The 19591-nt window shown below is 43.8% G+C and overlaps 1 protein-coding gene across 1 annotated transcript; it reads right to left on the bottom strand.

Annotated features, from left to right (window-relative positions):
- Window positions 1-3232: 3232 nt before the first annotated feature.
- Window positions 3233-19306, bottom strand: LOC138296267 (uncharacterized). The gene is made up of 3 exons (XM_069235223.1): window positions 19101-19306; window positions 8833-8949; window positions 3233-5444 (listed from the first exon to the last, which is right to left on the bottom strand). The coding sequence occupies exons 2-3, from the start codon at window positions 8915-8917 to the stop codon at window positions 3355-3357; spliced, it is 2175 nt and encodes a 724-aa protein (XP_069091324.1). The 5' UTR covers window positions 8918-8949; window positions 19101-19306; the 3' UTR covers window positions 3233-3354.
- Window positions 19307-19591: the final 285 nt, after the last annotated feature.

The raw sequence follows: 19591 nt of genomic DNA, 5'->3' as shown, positions 1-19591 counted from the left end.
GTTTCCTACAGTGAAGCACAGCCAAGAAAGAGAGCCCTCCTCTGTGCAACACCTTTTCAGTAGGGACGAAAGTGTCCAGTATGCCTGCATCTCTGGCCAATCCAGATGTGCCACATCACTTCCTTGCCCTGTCCCTTCCTACTTGCACAGTCTTCTGGGATAGCTCAAAATGGCGTCGCCCAGGAGTTAGTGCCACATGTACACGGAACGTCTAAACCCTTCCTCCCTGACATCACTTCCAGGGCCTCTCCAGCCTGTTCCTGCTCAGAGTGCCAACTGCCTGGTTGATGCTAGGCCCTGCTCAGGCAGCTGAACAGAGCAGTAATTTGCCCTAATCCTGAGATGAGTTAGTAAAAGATTACATTCCTGGATGACCCATGAGATGTACAACTATGTTTTGGAGCCTACTGCATCATGCTTTTCATGCAGGTTACATTGAACATTAGTATGGCTCAGGACTTGGTAGATGCTAGGGGTCTGGAGTTGCACCCTAGGCCATTCTGTCCCACTGACATTTAATGGAGTGTTATTACAAGAAAAACATAGTAAGCACACTGTCTATCCTCAAATATGTACACCCATCTCATAAGGTCTGGGCCTACTCCAGGTCACAACGCATGCTGCATAGTACCTTTTGCAGCAAGGTAACCAAGCCCAGTTCTTGGGCTGCACATACCAGGAATCCTCCCAATGCAACTCTCTCACAGTTGGACACGCGCTTGCACACGTAATCATGTGTAACCAGCCCTGGGCCTCGTACTCTTGTGGCATCGCCACAGCCTCATCTTAGCAAGGCGGGACCAGCGGTAAACCCACACAGTCAATTTTACCATGAGTTTACCGTGGGTAAGTCCCAAACAATGAGGCTCCCTCACAGTAAAAGGTCAAAAGCCAGGTGCTCCAAAAGAGAAAAATCAGGGAGGACCAGATAGTCAGAATCGTCCTCTCACAGGACTGTCTTACCATTCCATGGCTTTCCTACATCAATGACATTTTCAAACTAATGTTTAGCCTCCTTGGGCTTCATGATACTTCTACAATTCTTGCGCTCCAGAAGTCGGAGGTCAAGGCCACCTTTTTAAAACACTATCAGGGCAAGAAAAAGAGCTCTTGTTTATGCTAGGAAACCCACTGTTCTTACATATTTGTTGTATGTCCTGCCAGAGAGCTTTCAAATGTTTCTGTCTCTGGTGACAAAAACACAACACTGCTTTGTTTTAAAAATATTGAAGCTGTTTATATTACATTACCTCAGCAATTCTCCTTTCATCAGTTTTCATTAAATAAAGAAAACACAAAACACCCAGCAGCAGTGGTACTATGTGTAGGACACACATCCCATTGTTGGTATTTTGTGCAAATAATGACAACATCAAATTTACAGTATCAGTGATACTATGCGTATGACCCTTTTTGTAAATAAACTGAGCTCGAACCCACAACAGCAGCGGTATGTGGTATGTGTAAGGCCCATGTCCCATTAAAAGTATTTTATGTAAATAAACAAAGCACCAGAGTCAGTGCAGGCACTTTCAGTAAATGAAGAGAGCATCAAGCACACAGCAGCAGCTGCACTATGTGGAGGATCCACATCACATAGCAGGTGCTTCCTGTAAATTAATAGAACACCAAAGACACAGCAGCAGTGGTGGTATGTATATGATCCAAATCTCATAGCAGGCTCTTTCTGTAAACGAAGAGAGCATCAAGCACACAGCAGCAGTGGTGGTATGTATATGATCCAGATCTCATAGCAGGCTCTTTCTGTAAACGAAGAGAGCATCAAGCACACAGCAGCAGTGGTGGTATGTATATGATCCAGATCTCATAGCAGGCTCTTTCTGTAAACGAAGAGAGCATCAAGCACACAGCAGCAGTGGTGGTATGTATATGATCCAGATCTCATAGCAGGCTCTTTCTGTAAATGAAGAGAGCATCAAGCACACAGCAGCAGTTGCACTATGTGTAGGATCCTCCTCACATAGCAGGTACTGCCTGTAAATAAAGAGAACACCACACACACAGAAGCAGTGGTAGTATGTATATGATCAAGATCTCGTAGCAGCCTCTTTCTGTAAACGAAGATAGCATCAAGGACACAGCAGCAGTGGTGATATGTTTGGGACCCAGGGCCCATAGAAGGTAGTCAGTCATCATCCTTAGGTTTGTTTTAGTTTTAGAAATAAGAAAACATCCCCACTAAAGAAGTAGAACTGAAAACTAAATGAAATCCTATACAGAAAATCTTACTGTTTTAGATTACAATAGATACAAAACAAAGCACTCCCATGGTTTAGGATAATATACTGGAGCTAATGTACTGCAAAATAATTATACTGTTGTCTGTGAACATCCTATGGGAGGCCTTTAACATGATTAGCTCATACCCAATAGTACCCAAAGTATGATGCTCAAAAGTTGAACGCCGACCTAACACATTTTGGCCTAGATTTACAACTGTTTTGCATCAGGTTTGTGTTGCTTTTTAATGCAAGTCTAACGCAAAATCCTTTGTGGCATTTACAAGCCAACACAAATTGCTATTTGCTAAGAAAAAGTAAAGCAATCCAGAACAAAGCACAGCTCTGCATTAATCTGCATCAAGGGGGCATTCCACAGGTCGTACATGGTTTTTCACACAAAAGTCTATCTACTAACAATACTAGACAGGGCTTTGTGCCACTTGAAATCAGACAATAAAAGAAGAAATACTTTTATTTCTCCTTTCTCTCCCTGTCACTCGACGCAGCGCAGCAACTTTAGGTGCTACCATGTGTTCCGTGACATTTTTACAAATCTGGGCCTAGGTCTGCCGAATGATTGGTCTGGCAACCTTGTACTAAGCAATTCTGAGGCAGTGGTGCTTTAAATTCAGAATTCCTGGTCAGAACAAGGCACTGGAATCAGGCACCTGTCACTAGTTTGATTTCAAAGACCAGGATATTTGAGTCTGTTGAGTCCACGCACATACCTATGAGTTCAATAGCAGATGTATCTTGTGGCCGTTCATATCCCTCCTTATAGACCAAGGTTTTCATTTCGAGGCAGAGGTGTTTAGCATGACTTTGAGTTCATGCATGAAGGTATCTAACATACCAGTGCACATAGGTTAGCTATTGCAGCTTGATACCTGCATGTAATGTGATTTCCAAAGAGTGACTTATCAGGCACAATTTTAATATCAGGCACACTTTTAAATGAATAGAAATTATTTATTTGGAGCAAGAAAAGTGATACACCAAATGTAAATTGTCTGCTACTGAAATCCATAGGAATAGAAATATCTTTCACCCATCAACTCCAAACCAAAGCTTACAGGATTGATCGTGACTTAAATAGAACATATTTGGTGTCCTAGACAAAGCTAGACATGTCTTGATCCATGTTCCTTGAATCTTCCACTGATCTTGCCCCTGCATTTACAGCCTCACTGATGCGCTTCTTTTCCACTGTTGACATGGGTGGGATGGCTGCCCCCAGCTGACAATTGATTGCATCAACTCTTGCCTCTAAACTCATGTCAAACTCTTGTTTTTTTGAAATCACTAACTCTTGGATTGAATTTTGTGCCTCTGCACAACCACTTTGTAACTTCTCACGCTCGATTTGGAATGCAGGATTTGAGGGATTCATGGTGAGCAGTCTTCCTAAAGCGCTCACGCGGTCCATAAGGTAGCGTTGGGACACCTCGCAGTAGGTAGATGAGATCATGTTGACTAAGTTTGCAACATTGCTGGCTTTGAATGCTTGGTTGTACAACATGTCCTTCACAAAGGCATCGTTAGAATAGTTGGGAATGCTCTGCACCGATTTGACGGACTGCACTAATTCATTGACATTTTTTCCTAGGCAGGAATTAATGAGGTTGGATATCATCTGAAAGAAGCGTATCATCTTCTCCCACTGCTCCTTCACCTTTCCCAGGGCATCCAGGCCTTTAATGAGCATCTTTTTGGCTGTGTCAAAATCAATCTGCTCCAGTTTATGGCTCCTCATTTCAACCAGGATCAATGTTAGTTTTTCATTTTCTTTTTTGAGGTTCTCGAAGGATTCCTTGTACATTTGCTGAGTTTTTTCTAATTGAAGTGTGGCTTGCTCCACTCGTGCTTGTGCCATTTGTGCAGACTGAGTGCCTATGCCAACACGACCCTGAGTGCTGGCTGCATTTGGTGGCTTTTGCTGCAAAGGCTGAGAATTAGTCATTGATTTACAATATGAGTCAACTTTTAATGAGTTGCTAAATAAAGTCTGTATCTTTTGAACAATTGATCTCAATTCCTTCTCATCTGTATTATTAGCTAATGCAGCTCTTTCCAAGTCTTCACAAATAGCAATACCAGATTGTAAAACAGCATCCATTTTTGTTTGTGCGTTACACTCAACTTCATCCTCTATATCCTTTTTCAAAGACAATATCAGTCGTTTTATATAGTTTGTTGTCACTTCCTTCTCTTTCTCATCATAAACAATCTTCATGTTGATGGTTTCCCCCTTACTGTCTAAGACCTTTCGAAGTCCTTCTGTGATAACTGTCATTTGATTGGACCTGGAGCAAATATTGTTTGTCGCCTGCATGGACTTCACATCACCCGTGCCAGCAGTCCCACTGACAGGATTATCTCTGCCACGCACATTGTCCTCATTATTGTATTTAATTATAGACAGTCCTTCAAGAAGGCCTCCAACAAAATTGGCTGCCATGGTTTCCCACACAGAGGGCACTTTCTTCAAAGCGTCCTTATAAGCATCTGATGCATCTTTTAGTTGTGTCTCAGTAGACTTTCTGAACTCCTCTGCCATGTGTACAGATTTGTTTGTAGATGCTTCTCTTATGGTGAGCTGCTCCAGTGCAATCTTCACATCAGTCAGCTTCTTCTCGTAGCCCTTCTTGGAATTCAGACAAGCTTCAAGCACCTCCTGGATTAGATGAATGGTCTCACTAAAACTTAACTCCACAGACTTAGCTAATGAGATGCATTCATTGGATACACTAAGAAAAGCGCTAAGGCGCTGTGGGAGAAGGGCATTAACAGTTTCCGTCTTCTGGAACAGAATCATGATTATTTCTTTGGTGGCACTTGGCATGGAACCTGTTAGGAGCCTGATCTGATCCATGTTTTTGTTTGCTGTGCTGAAGGAAACCCAGGCTTTATTGCAAACCTGCATTAGGGTGGCAGAAAATGACTCTGGGTATTTCATGTATGTGAAGCCTTTTTCTGGTGGATTCAGGTTGATAGAGAAGTCCCCCTGGGCTGACGAAATGGCTGCTAGCTCTCCTAGGATAGCGATGGAGATGGGGGCGGGCATCAGAAACTCTTCCCAGCTGGCGTAGGGTTTCATCATCAGCTCAGTTTCCAACCTCACATCCTGGGCTTTAGTGACACTCCTGACTGCTTCATTAAGATTAGCAGCTGATGATTTACAATCTATTTCCCTCTTGCGTCCTAGAGAAAACAGTTTCAGAGAAAATGTTTTATTATGTTACTGACCATTAAACATGAGAGAATACAATAAGTACCAACAAAAATCTGGGGTAAATGATGTCCAGTTGAAGTGGTTAACACATTCATTCTGAAACATAAACATGGAATCTTTTGCTTCTGTTGCTCAGCTAATCTGTCTCACAAAACCAAACTTTCATGAGAGGTTCATATTCTAATTTAAAAAATTCCTATTTTTAACAAAAGAAAACTGTTTTCTAAGCTATGTAGAATGAAGAAACCAAATGAGCAATGTACACATCATTAGAATAACAAAAGTATCTGGAGTGATCCATTGATCTTATATGTGATGATCCAGATGAGAGAGTATGTAATATCTTCCAGGTGACACGAGTGCCCATCCTGTTCAACGGCTGCTTAACCCAAGCACAAGTTATTATAGCAATGAAAGTGAGACACTGCTGTTAGGCTATTGTAAATTACAAGGTCATCACAGTGTCTAAAATAGTGAAACATACTAGTAGACATGGGAATCCTAAGAGGAGGCAGATAGTAGACAGGAGAGAGCCCTGAAGGATCTGTCCGAGTTGGAGTCTAGCCTAAAAGATTATTGCTCCAAATATTTTGATAAGTTGGAGGGTTTGTTCAAATATTTCTGTACTGCTGTCCTAGAAAAATTAAAAGTAATGGATGAAAACTAAACGAACATAAAGAACCCTCACATGGCATTAGTAATCCACAAGAAACTCTGCCTCGTCTCCTTTCATTGCATGTGCACCAGGTTCTTTCAGTGCAAATTGCACATGAGATGCAACAAGAAGTCACTATCTCCAATTTTCCTCCTTACTAGAATACCTTAGCTGTTACTGCAAGGGTCCCACCCTAGCTTTTCCATCCACACCTAATCGAGAGAAAAGTCCACCATATAAGGCAGGCAGTGTTTATCCACAACCTCTTCCAGAATGTACACCATACATTGTAGCTCTGAAGGATGTATACATGATAGTACCTTTGAATAGGAAACATCATTCTACATTAAAAAATAAGACAAAACATTGGCTTAAAACAAATTATGGGTGGTCATATGATTTATTAGCAGTAATCCTTTTACTCAGGCCTTCCTGGATTAGTATTCATGGAAAGGAATCCTCAGGGGAGTGCATTATTATAAATTTAATAAAATCATCTTATTGTTAGATCTCTCCTACAATGTCTCCACCAATTGACCTTCATTCCTGGTTCTATTAGAGCCATGCCAGTCGGACATCTTTATAGACCAAAGTACTGAGCCTCTCCCCGCGCCGATCATTTCAAATATACCCAATGCTAGGTTGCTGTACAATACTGAAACAAGGAACAGTTATGAGGCCCTGGCAGTCAATGGGTAATCGAAACTGACTTCATGCACCGCCCAGCTAAGGCATGGACTGGGCCTTCTTAGTCAGCGTGCTGTTGGCTCTGGAGCCTTTTTTAATCTGTACCATAAGCTGCAGTGGGGTAGGGCTGTCTCACTACAAGCACTGTTACAAGCCAATATCAGCATCAGAAGGCCCACTCAATTGCACAGCCTTTTTTTCAAAGATTGTTTGTTATTACTGAATCCGAAGAACCTAAGGAACATAAACCTAAGTCAACCTGCATTTAAAATGGGCATCAAAAAACACCTCTGTCTTTGGTCATTTAGATAGAGCTACACTAGACAAGCGCAAGCATGCATGGGCAGTCATCAACTCATACCAGCCTGCTTCCCCCTCCCCACACCTCACCTGTAGGTATTTCAATAACTTGAAACTAAGATTCAAGGCCCTCAGGTTAGGGCAGTAAACCATTTAGCTTGCAGGTGCTGTCCCCCCGTGGGGATCAAGGGGCATATTTATACTTGCAGTTTTGCACCAAAAAGTTTAGCACTGGCTTGTGCCATTCCTGAGCACCAGCCGAGCACCATACTTATGGAATAATGCAAGCCGGTGCAAAGGGTTGGCTAGCATAAAAAAAATAACGTTAGCCGGGTGGGGTTGGCGGTATGGGAGAAGGGGGTCTACTGACTGCCCAAACCATGACTCTACACACATTGATGAGCCCTGCTCTGTGCCCATAGAGGCACATTTGGTTTTAGTTCTTTGCAATTACCTACTTAACATATGCGTTTACACACATGAATAAACTCTTATCTGCACCTTTAGAGACACATACGGCTTTCCTCTTTTTCTGTTAACTGTTCAAACAGTGGGCCAGATTTAAGAAGCCCTTATCACCACCTCGCGCTACACATTAGCGTAATTTTTTACGCTAATGTGGTGTAAGGTTGGCAAAAACGCCACGCCATATTTACAAAGTGGTGCAATGCCCACATTGCACCACTTGGTAAACCCATGCGCCACATTATACCTGCGCCAGGAAAAATATATGCAAGGAGGGTGTAAGAAGGCCCAGGGAAATGGAGCATTGGAATCTACGAGATTCCACTCCGCCATTTGTAGCGTCATTTTAACACCTGCCTAAGGCAGGGGTTGAAATGAGGCTGCTATTGTTTTCAATCGGCTTCCTGTCACTTTGCAGGATTAGTACCATCATTTTTGGTGCTAATCCTGCAAAGCACCAAACACGCGGAAACATTTATGATGCTAGTTCGCTAACATGCGACATGGTGCACCATATCATAAATAAAGCACACACATGGTGGTGTTAGGAGGCGCAGTGGGGCGCAAGAAAAGTTGCGCATCATCACATGATGCACCACTTTTCATAAATTTGCCCCCATAGATGCACACATAGATGAGCGCTGTTCTGTGCCCTTAGACAGGGACACATGTGGCTTTACTCCTTTGAATTAACTGCCTAAGCTATGACTTTACCCATATGGATGTACTCTGCTCTGTGGCCCTGGGGCTCTCATTTATCATATATTAATTGCTACAACTTTCTGCTGCACCAGTTTCTTTTAACCTGGTAATAAAGTTCAACCCTGTTTTAAGAAGTTGAAAAACCTGCAGGGAAGTGATTTTGCCCATATTTTAGCTCCAGATCGAGTGCAAACTGTTGTTTGTTCCTGAATCATAAGCAGGTCAGAGAATAAAGTCTTCCCTGATCATCTCTAAATAAGGCTTAAGCACCATCTCAGAGCATGTGGACTATGGAGACATCCTTAAAGATGAGAGCTGCAGCATATTTGGAGTGTGGCATTGACTGCATGAAATCTAGGGTACTTCCAAAGAATGAATCGACCACTGAACCTGTGATCTTTGTTCTTATTACTCTTTGAAAGGTTGAGATGGCCTTTCACCCTTTTGCTGTGGGGGGAGATGTTTAATAGACTCATGATCACCACTGTCACTGTATGAAGTCACTGTTTATCATGACTTAAGTCATACTTCTGTCTCAGACAACTTACTGTAAAAGGCAACTGGGCCAGAATAGGAACCTTCCAGGATGGACAGCGTGATGGCCAGTGAGTAAATGAGTATTCGTAGTCCCATGGTTTGAGTGAACTTCTAGCTGGGTCTTCTTTCTAAATAGAAGGGCAGACAAAAATACAATTTATCAATTATATACAAAATACACAAAATTAAAACCCTAAATATCTGAAGCTATGACATTCATTTACAGCATTATGCCTAAAATGTGCAAAGCTGGAAAAGTTTGATTAGAAAGATGATAAAGTTTGCAGGATCAGAGACTGTCATAGTCAAGTGCCTGAGAAGCACAAATAGCAGATTTAGAATGCTTGTATCTCAGGTTAACCGAGGTTTATATAGTTTACTCCTGTATTTCTCCCTTGCTGGGTTTAAAGCATCAGAAAAGTCTTCTCTGCTTACAAGTGGGTTTTTCAGTAACCACTTAGCTCCATGCCTGTGTCTTCACTCACCTTGGTGTGCTTGTGTGGAGTGGAGTTGCAGTATAAACTTGGATGATGAGAGGGGGTTGTTCATTGCTGTCTGCAACAGTGTAGGACCTGACAGTGGAGTGGTGACAAAAGCCATAGGGCCTGATTTATGTCATGGCGGATGGGAATACTCGGTCACAAACGTGATGGATATCCCTTCTGCCGTTTCATGACCTCATTATGGGCCAGATGTAAATAGGTGCACTATTTCATCAATTAAATATACTAAATAGAAATTGCTATTTAGGAAATACAAAATGATATGTGTCAAAATATCGATTTCGTGTTAGAAAATCACAATTAAGAAGTCCCATGCCATTAGTGACAATGGATCAGTTTTGCATTTCCAAAATAGTGATTTTCTATTAGGAAATCACTATTTTGGAGATGCAAAACCAAGAAAGCTATGGGCAAAAAGCCCCCTGTGATGCACCACAAAAATATGTAGAGCACACATATTCCCTTGGAGTATGTGTGTGCTCTATTGCACTTTAAAAAAAAGCATCTTGGGGTGCTTTTTTCAAGTTGCATTTGGTTACCATTGACTTGAAGTCGATGGTAATTGCATTTACTAAATGCACAATTCGCATTCAGGAAATGCTTTGTACATCTGAATAGGAATTACAAATAGCCAATCCACTGTTGCGATTTCCTTTTTAGAGGATCACAAATTACGATTGCTGCTGGATAGAAATTGTAATTTGAGATTCCCTAAAGGGTTTTGTACATCAGAAAAGCCCATTTAGCATTTCTTAATGGCCTGAAATAGTGATTCGGACCGTTAAGAAATGAAAGCCTTTGCAGACCTGTGACTGAGTATTCCACCCACTGACTTCTAAATCAGGCCCATAGCCTAGGTACCAGCAATTGGTGAAGCCTGTCTTGAGGTTCAGCTCTTCGCTGTCACTATGTCCAGGGGAAGAGGCATCTGCTAGAGACTACTCTCAGGTTCAGCTCATAATTCAACTGGAGATGACTCTAAGCAAATCACCCACTATCCCAACATGACAAAACCACTAGCACACCTGATAGCTGTCTGATATCCACTAACTAGGTCAAGCCTACCAAACAGTGCAAGCTGTCTGGTTGTAAAAGATTTGCTGTCAGTTGTATCAAGAGTGTACAGTGGGTTTAAAGCCCACCCACTGCTTAGCACTGATTGGCTTTAATGTCCCTTTCATTTAATTGCTTCTTATTTAATGACTTGCCTTGTGCATCTTGTGTTTATCCCTCTCCTGTAGCATATGCTGCCACTGCTCACTTTTAGGGAACTACTTCTTTCCTCACCCACGCTCACAAAGCACTGCACAACACTGGACCAGAATACCTCAACAGAAGACTCTCCTTCTACACCCCGACCCGGCATCTCCGCTCCGCTGATCTCGCCCGTCCAACTGTCCCACGTGTCCGCAGAACTACACCTTGTAGGAGGCTGGACTGGCTTGTAGTGAGTACGTAGGGGTACTTGCACCTTGCACCAGGCCCAGGTATCCCTTATTAGTGTATAGGGTGTCTAGCAGCTTAGGCTGATACATAATGGTAGCTTAGCAGAGCAGCTTAGGCTGAACTAGGAGACGTGTGAAGCTACTACAGTACCACAAGTGTCACTTGCACAATATCATGAGAAAACACAATACACAGTTATACTAAAAATAAAGGTACTTTATTTTTTATGACAATATGCCAAAGTATCTCAGAGTGTACCCTCAGAGTGAGGATAGCAAATATACAAAAGTTATATGTACACAGTACTAAAAATATGCAGTATAGTCTTAGAAAACAGTGCAAACAATGTATAGTTACAATAGGATGCAATGGGGACACATAGGGATAGGGGCAACACAAACCATATACTCCAAAAGTGGAATGCGAACCACGAATGGACCCCAAACCTATGTGACCTTGTAGAGGGTCGCTGGGACTATTAGAAAATAGTGAGAGTTAGAAAATTAGCCCTCCCCAAGACCCTGAAAAGTGAGTGCAAAGTGCACTAAAGTTCCCCAGAAGACAAAGAAGTCGTGATAGAGGAATAATGCAGGAAAGACACAAACCAACAATGCAACAACGATGGATTTCCAATCTAGGGTACCTGTGGAACAAGGGGACCAAGTCCAAAAGTCACAAGCAAGTCGGAGATGGGCAAATGCCCAGGAAATGCCAGCTGTGGGTGCAAAGAAGCTTCTACTGGACAGAAGAAGCAGAGGTTTCTGCAGGAACGAAAAGGGCTAGAGACTTCCCTTTGGTGGACGGATCCCGCTCGCCGTGGAGAGTCGTGCAGAAGTGTTTTCCCGCCGAAAGAACGCCAACAAGCCTTGCTAGCTGCAAATCGTGCGGTTAGCGTTTTTGGACACTGCTGTGGCCCAGGAGGGACCAGGAGGTCGCAAATTGGACCAGGAGGTAGAGGGGACGTCGAGCAAGACAAGGAGCCCTCTCAGGAGCAGGTAGCACCCGGAGAAGTGCCAGAAACAGGCACTACAAGGATGCGTGAAAAGGTGCTCACCCGAAGTTACACAAAGGAGGCCCACGTCGCCGGAGACCAACTTAGAAAGTCGTGCAATTCAGGTTAGAGTGCCGTGGACCCAGGCTTGGCTGTGCACAAAGGATTTCCGCCGGAAGTGCACAGGGGCCAGAGAAGTTGCAAAAGTCGCGGTTACCAACAATGCAGTCTGGCGTGGGGAGGCAAGGACTTACCTCCACCAAACTTGGACTGAAGAGTCACTGGACTGTGGGAGTCACTTGGACAGAGTTGCTGGATTCAAGGGACCTCGCTCGTCGTGCTAAGAGGAGACCCAAGGGACCGGTAATGCAGCTTTTTGGTGCCTGCGGTTGCAGGGGGAAGATTCCGTCGACCCACGGGAGATTTCTTCACAGCTTCTAGTGCAGAGAGGAGGCAGACTACCCCCACAGCATGCACCACCAGGAAAACAGTCGAGAAGGCGGCAGGATCAGCGTTACAGAGTTGCAGTAGTCGTCTTTGCTACTATGTTGCAGTTTTGCAGGCTTCCAGCGCAGTCAGCAGTCGATTCCTTGGCAGAAGGTGAAGAGAGAGATGCAGAGGAACTCTGATGAGCTCTTGCATTCGTTATCTAAAGTTTCCCCAGAGACAGAGACCCGAAATAGCCAGAAAAGAGGGTTTGGCTACCTAGGAGAGAGGATAGGCTACTAACACCTGAAGGAGCCTATCAGAAGGAGTCTCTGACATCACCTGGTGGCACTGGCCACTCAGAGCAGTCCAGTGTGCCAGCAGCACCTCTGTTTCCAAGATGGCAGAGGTCTGGAGCACACTGGAGGAGCTCTGGACACCTCCCAGGGGAGGTGCAGGTCAGGGGAGTGGTCACTCCCCTTTCCTTTGTCCAGTTTCGCGCCAGAGCAGGGCTAAGGGGTCCCTGAACCGGTGTAGACTGGCTTATGCAGAATTGGGCACATCTGTGCCCAAGAAAGCATTTCCAGAGGCTGGGCGAGGCTACTCATCCCCTGCCTTCACACCATTTTCCAAAGGGAGAGGGTGTAACACCCTCTCTCAGAGGAAGTCCTTTGTTCTGCTATCCTGGGACAAGCCTGGCTTGACCCCAGGGGGGCAGAAAACTGTCTGAGGGGTTGGCAGCAGCAGCAGCTGCAGTGAAACCCCAGGAAAGGCAGTTTGGCAGTACCAGGGTCTGTGCTACAGACCACTGGGATCATGGAATTGTGCCAACAATGCCAGGATGGCATAGAGGGGGCAATGCCATGATCTTAGACATGTTACATGGCCATATTCGGAGTTACCATTGTGAAGCTACCTATATGTAGTGCACGCGTGTAATGGTGTCCCCGCACTCACAAAGTTCAGGGAATTGGCCCTGAACAATGTGGGGGCACCTTGGCTAGTGCCAGGGTGCCCTCACACTAAGTAACTTTGCACCTAACCTTTACCAGGTAAAGGTTAGACATATAGGTGACTTATAAGTTACTTAAGTGCAGTGTAAAATGGCTGTGAAATAACATGGACGTTATTTCACTCAGGCTGCAGTGGCAGGCCTGTGTAAGAATTGTCAGAGCTCCCTATGGGTGGCAAAAGAAATGCTGCAGCCCATAGGGATCTCCTGGAACCCCAATACCCTGGGTACCTCAGTACCACATACTAGGGAATTATAAGGGTGTTCCAGTAAGCCAATGTAAATTGGTAAAATTGGTCACTAGCCTTTTAGTGACAATTTGAAAGAAATGAGAGAGCATAACCACTGAGGTTCTGGTTAGCAGAGCCTCAGTGAGACAGTTAGGCACCACACAGGGAACACACATATATAGGCCACAAACTTATGAGCACTGGGGTCATGACTAGCAGGGTCCCAGTGACACATAACAAACATACTGAAAACATAGGGTTTTCACTATGAGCACTGGGCCCTGGCTAGCAGGATCCCAGTGAGACAGTGAAAACACCCTGACATACACTCACAAACAGGCCAAAAGTGGGGGTAACAAGGCTAGAAAGAGGCTACTTTCTCACACACCTCGCTGCCAAAACGTGGAACACTCTTCCCACCCACCTGCACCAGACCAAAGACCTCCTTACCTTCAGGAAACTTCTCAAGACCTGACTGTTCGAGCAGTAGCAGCACCTCCCCCCACCTTCTCCCCTCCTCAGCGGCTTGAGACCCTCAAGGGTGAGTTGTGCGCTGTACAAATCCCCTGATTGATTGATTTTTGCTTAAGCTTACACAAGGGTGCATGTTTTTTCCAGCTGACTCTGTTTGCTTCTCTACCTCCCTTCTGCTCTGTTTTGCGCTCTCTTGTCTGTCTTCTTTTCTTCCCTCTTCAGGCTGCTCTGCCTTGATTCTTTTTGTTTAAACACTCCACCAGTGTATGTGTCTGATTCTCTTATCCTTCCCACTGCATATTGCTCTGTTTCTATGCTAACACTTATCCTTGCACTGTTCCCTTGTAAATAACTCCCCACTCCAAGCCCCATGGTTCCCTCTCTTGTCTGTGTGCTTCTGTGATGTTCTCTCCCTTTTGTTCCTTGCACACCACTTTTGGTGTCGTGCTTTGCCCCTTGCTCACCCACACCCACTTTTCCGTTATATCCACCCCTCAATACCAGACCTTTCTTTGTCATTTTCCCACTAAAAAAATATTTACTTTTTCATTTACCAATCCAATTGCATTCTGCCATCTGGAATCTGTAAATAAAATTTTTTACTAAATATTGTCTGTATGATTTTGCTGTTGGTCGCATGTGTTCTCACATGCATGCGTCATTGCACCCTTATTATTCTGGTGATTCTGCAAGGTGTCCTGATGATGTACAACACCATCAAAAGCAATTTGCAAATCCAAGGTGAGACCTTTTGGCTTTGCCAATGCTTGTTTTAAAAGTGTAGCCGACTCTCTACTGCATGCATGCGGCAGCAGCTCTCATTGTTTACTGGGCAAACCATTGAGCTCCTCCAACCGTGTGTTTGCTTTTATTGTGGATACATCTCAGAATTCTGCAGCTGATACAAGACCTGTCAGGAAGGAGGGAGCGAGGGAGGCCACAAAGCCTGCTCTTGTGCTTGGCAGGGCTTGGTGCTTCGATTGTCCTGTGGCACAAGGCTGCAGTGTGGGATGTCCTGATGTCTGCGGACGGTCACCACAGCATCCCTGCGCCTCTACACTCAAGCCAGTCATGAGCTCCTGAGGGTGCAGGACGTGTTTCTCTTTCTTCAAACAAACTCTCATATCCGCGGCTCAAATGAACTCATAAGAATACAAAAACTGTACTCATTATTTCCCGATACTAATCCATCACTAATTCTTGTTGGGTTCCAGAGTAGCGTGCTACTCACCCAAAAGCGCTTCAACGCCTCGTCAGGGGTTGTAAGCGCTATATAAATACGATTACAATACAATACAATACAATATGTGTAATGTGTGAGCTGACGGGTACAATGCCGAAGTTGAACACCTGCCTCTCACCGGAAGTGCAGCTACCTGAGTGGAAGAAAATGTATACTAGGCACCGATTTTAACTGTCTTCAGCCTATTTTGCACATCCGCTGATTTGCTACGTGCACCCAACGGACCATAAGGCATTGTTTTCTTTGATGTGGTCTTTATTAGCAATTTGCAAAAAACACTATACATCGTACCCTATGGTACATATGGACTGGTTGGTTACTGAAAGCAATGAACTTGAAATTGTTCAAGTCTTTGGCTTACATGCCAAGGAGCAGAAATATGTTTGCATTAATACTAATCATAATCACATACCATGGGAGTGGATGTGTGTGGGTGGGACAGTTTGTGTTAACAACAGGTCGTGGATATGAAACCTTCTCCTTATACATTTGTGTGCCTTGTCAGGCACTCCTTCTTGTGGCCACTTCAGAACACTTTGGGGCATATTTATACGTGTTTTGCGCCAACTTTGTGACATTTTTTTGACACAAATTTGGTGCAAATCTCACTATATATTTATACTTTGGCGCTAGACTCGTCTAGTGCCAAATTTATGGAGTTAAAGTCACTTTTTGGACGTGGAAACCTACCTTACATTAATGAGATGCAAGGTAGGCGTTCTATTACAAAAAATTACTCTATGGCATAAGCGCCATATTTATCCCCCTGTGCTAAAATCAGGCACGGGGGAGGGGTCAAATAATGGTGCCAAGCTTGGTTTGCACCATTATTTAACACCAGGGTCAGGGAAGGCATTATGGGACCTGTGGGCCTATTTCCATGGTGGAACACCATGGAATAAGCCCACAGGTGCCCTCCCCATGCCCCAGGGACATCCACACCAGAGGGACAGCAGAGGATGGGGGACTCCATCCCAGGTAAATATAGTTAAGTACAGGTAGGTATTTTTTTTAATTTTTATTAAAGTGCCATTGGGGGCCCTGAAATGGGCCCCCCTACATGGCACTGGGTGCAATGGCCATGCCCAGGGGACCCTGGTCCCCTGTGCTGGCCAGTGGAGTGGTGGGCATGACTCCTGTCTTTTCCAAGACAGGAGTCAAGGTATGGATGGTTTTGCATCAGAAAATGACGCTAGGCTGGTTAGAATATTTGTTTTACTCTAACCTGCCTAACCTCATACTTTGGTGCAAAACCCCCTTCTCCCATACCACCAGCCCCACCCGCCTAACGTCATTTTTTTTACGCTAGTCTACCCTTTGTGCCGGCTTGCGCCATTACATAAATATGGTGCCCAGCTGGTGTTCAGAAATGGCTGGTGCTAAACATTTTGGTGCAAAACTGTGTTAGTGCAGTTTTGCACAAAAAAATATAAATATGCCCCTTTATCCTCACAATCAAGCAATCAGGCTTCATGGAGGGTACATCGGATCTGGTTCCAGTACAAGCATGTGGCCTGGAGATAACCTTACTAGAAGCATTGTTAGTTTTCAATAATGAACAAATCACGTTTGTATCTGGAGGGGGTAGTAGAGCTGTGACATTGCTCTCTAAGATAGACAAGCACTAGGATAACCCATGACAAACCCTATTCCCTCTCATAAAATCTCAACCACTTTGCCAGGACAGTTGTGGCATACCGATGATACAGTGCATTGTGTCCCATTGCAGCATGTAGTACATTAAGGCCCATGTTTATACTTTTTTGGGCCGCATTTGCGTCACTTTTTGACGCAAAAGCGGCACAAACTTACAAAATACAATTATATTTTGTTAGTTTGCGCTTTTTTTGCGTAAACAAATGACGCACATGCGGCGCAAAAAAAGTATAAATATGGGCCTAAGTCTGAGGCAGGGCTCTGTTGCACTAATTCAATGCAGCAAGAACCCTTTGCTAGTTAAGTGCTTGCTACTTTTGTCTGTAATGCCTATAAGCCTATAAGTCACATGCTGCATTCTTGGATAGCTCCTCTTTGGTTTTCAATCTTCTGAAAAGGCTGAATTAAGCAACAGTGAAGTTAAAATTTACAATTCTTCGAATCCTAAGATCTGATATATTAATAATTTCATAAAACACGTCTTTAGCAAAGTCAACACATATGATTGCCCGCAATACATAAAATACACAGGGTGGTACAATGACTTCATGCATTTAAAATTGTGAAGCAGAAATTGTAGCCGCTTCCTCTGAGAATATTTGAAATACCTGTGATGTGCCTTTTCTCTGGTACGAGAGAAGTATCTGTCATACTGCGGGACAAGGACGTTGGAAGGAGTCTGCTGGTGGTATCAGGAGTGTTGGTGCACAGAACTTGAGCAGCTCACTGTGGCCCAGATGTATATACAATTCATCTCGATAAAAATAGTTGCAATTTGCACACAAAGTGACAGATGTATCATTATTAGCACTAGCGAATACCTAATTGCGATTTTCTGCAAAATACATATTCCTAATGTATGAAGCTCTTTTGAATTTCATTAGCAATTCCTATTGGGTCACAAAGAGACCTATTTCATACATATTAATGAGGTAGGTCACAATTTGCATCCCACTAGAAATCATAGCCATCGCAGGGATTGTGGCATGCTGAGGTTAGCAGACCATCATGTCTTAAAGGAAAACAGGATGCATTTAAAAAGAAAAAAGAAAACGTTGCTGTTTAATTTTTTTAGGAGTTCTAAAAAACATTTGTTTTCCATTCTCAGAGGGATAGGGGCCCCCTGGGGACTGCTTTCCATTTGCGAATGTGTTACCACCCCCTCAAAGAGTCGGTAAAATATGAATGTTTTGCAACTGTAATTCGGTCACAAAACATTCATATATCCCATTCAGGTTTGGTACTTGGAAGGGACTCCTGAAACACGCCCCCTCCAAATACCAAGTTGCAAACTCAGATTGCGATTCGATAATGTGTTATACAATAGCAGTTTGCGTTTTGTACATACCTACATTTTGCCAGATTGCCCATTTCTGACCACAAAAATGCTTCGCACATGTGGCCCTTTCAGCCTATCTTATTTATTAATGAGACAGGTCACAAATTGAGACGCACTATGGCGTGTTGACATCACAGGGATGGTGACCTGCTGGTGTCAGCAGACCACCATGTCTGTGATTGCTTTCAACTAAAGAAATAATTTTCTTTTAAAAATGCAACTCATTTTCCTTAATGGAAAACGGGGTACATTGAAGAAAAGAAAGTCTAAAGATTTTTAAGAGTAAGCAGTGGTTCCAGGGACCACTGCCCACACCTAAAAAAATGTTTTTATCAGCATTCACCAAGGGGAATTTGCAAATGGGTTACCACCTCTCTTGAGGTGTTGATAAAATATTTATGTTTTGCTACTGGATCTGGTTGCAAAACATTAATACATACCATGAGGAACTGGTTTTTGGAAGGGATGCCCTGAACACACTCCTTCAAAATACCAATTCGGAATGATTTCCGAAACCTCTCTATAGACTCAGAAAAGCGTTACATGTGCTTGGTATATTTCAAAAAGGGTTTTAGCATTCGCAAACCCTCTAATTTACCAAATCTGGACCCAGGGTTCAAAGGGTTGCACGGCAGAAAGGCCACCCTTAAACCTCCCAGTTTCCCATGGTGGAAGTACCACGAGGAGAGAGGTTATCATGCTGGAGGAATACCATTTTTCGCTGTGTGAGAACGTTTATGAGTGTACAACTTTGCTTAACTTTCCTTGCAGAAGTTGTTTTCCACATAAAAGAAGGTTTTGCAATTAAAATTTCTCTCAAAACATTTATTACAAATACAACTTCTGTTGCCTAAGACTTCTCATGCACACAAACACTTAGCAGGTGATTTCTGCTGATATAGTCGCTTTTATAGCAAAGGGAATACATCTTGGAATCCTCACACATCTTTTGCTCTCACCTCCTGTCTGATTATGCGGTGTTAGGTTTCAGCTGCTGCCTTCTGTGAGCTCAGGAGGGGTCTCAGCCACTCGGTGTGTGATGGAGCCTCCCCTCAGTGCCTCCTGCTCTCTTGTGTCAGCTCAGGTGGGATCCCCCACACACAGTGAGTGATGGTGTCACCTCTCACTGCTGCCTCCTGCTCTCTTGTGTCAGCTCAGGTGGGATCCCCCACACTCAGTGAGTGAGGCTGGAGTAGAGATCTCTCTACATATAGAACCTTCAATGCAAATTAAGAGGAAGCTCTGTGGGGAAAGTGTTTCCACGGAACCGAAGCCATTAATCACCAGCATGACGAGTGTCATGCAAAGAATGTTGTTCTATCACTTTTAGTTGTGTGCTGTGAAGCCTGAGTCATGTTATACGCAGCTCAGACCCGACACACTATTCAAAATCAAAGACCAAAATAAGTCTAGCACACTTTACAGATGTCATCTGTGGCAGGCAGAGCCC

The sequence above is a fragment of the Pleurodeles waltl genome, chromosome 1_2, assembly GCF_031143425.1.
Source record: "Pleurodeles waltl isolate 20211129_DDA chromosome 1_2, aPleWal1.hap1.20221129, whole genome shotgun sequence".
Classification (NCBI taxonomy): domain Eukaryota; kingdom Metazoa; phylum Chordata; class Amphibia; order Caudata; family Salamandridae; genus Pleurodeles; species Pleurodeles waltl.
This window is presented reverse-complemented; position numbering and strand designations above follow the sequence as displayed.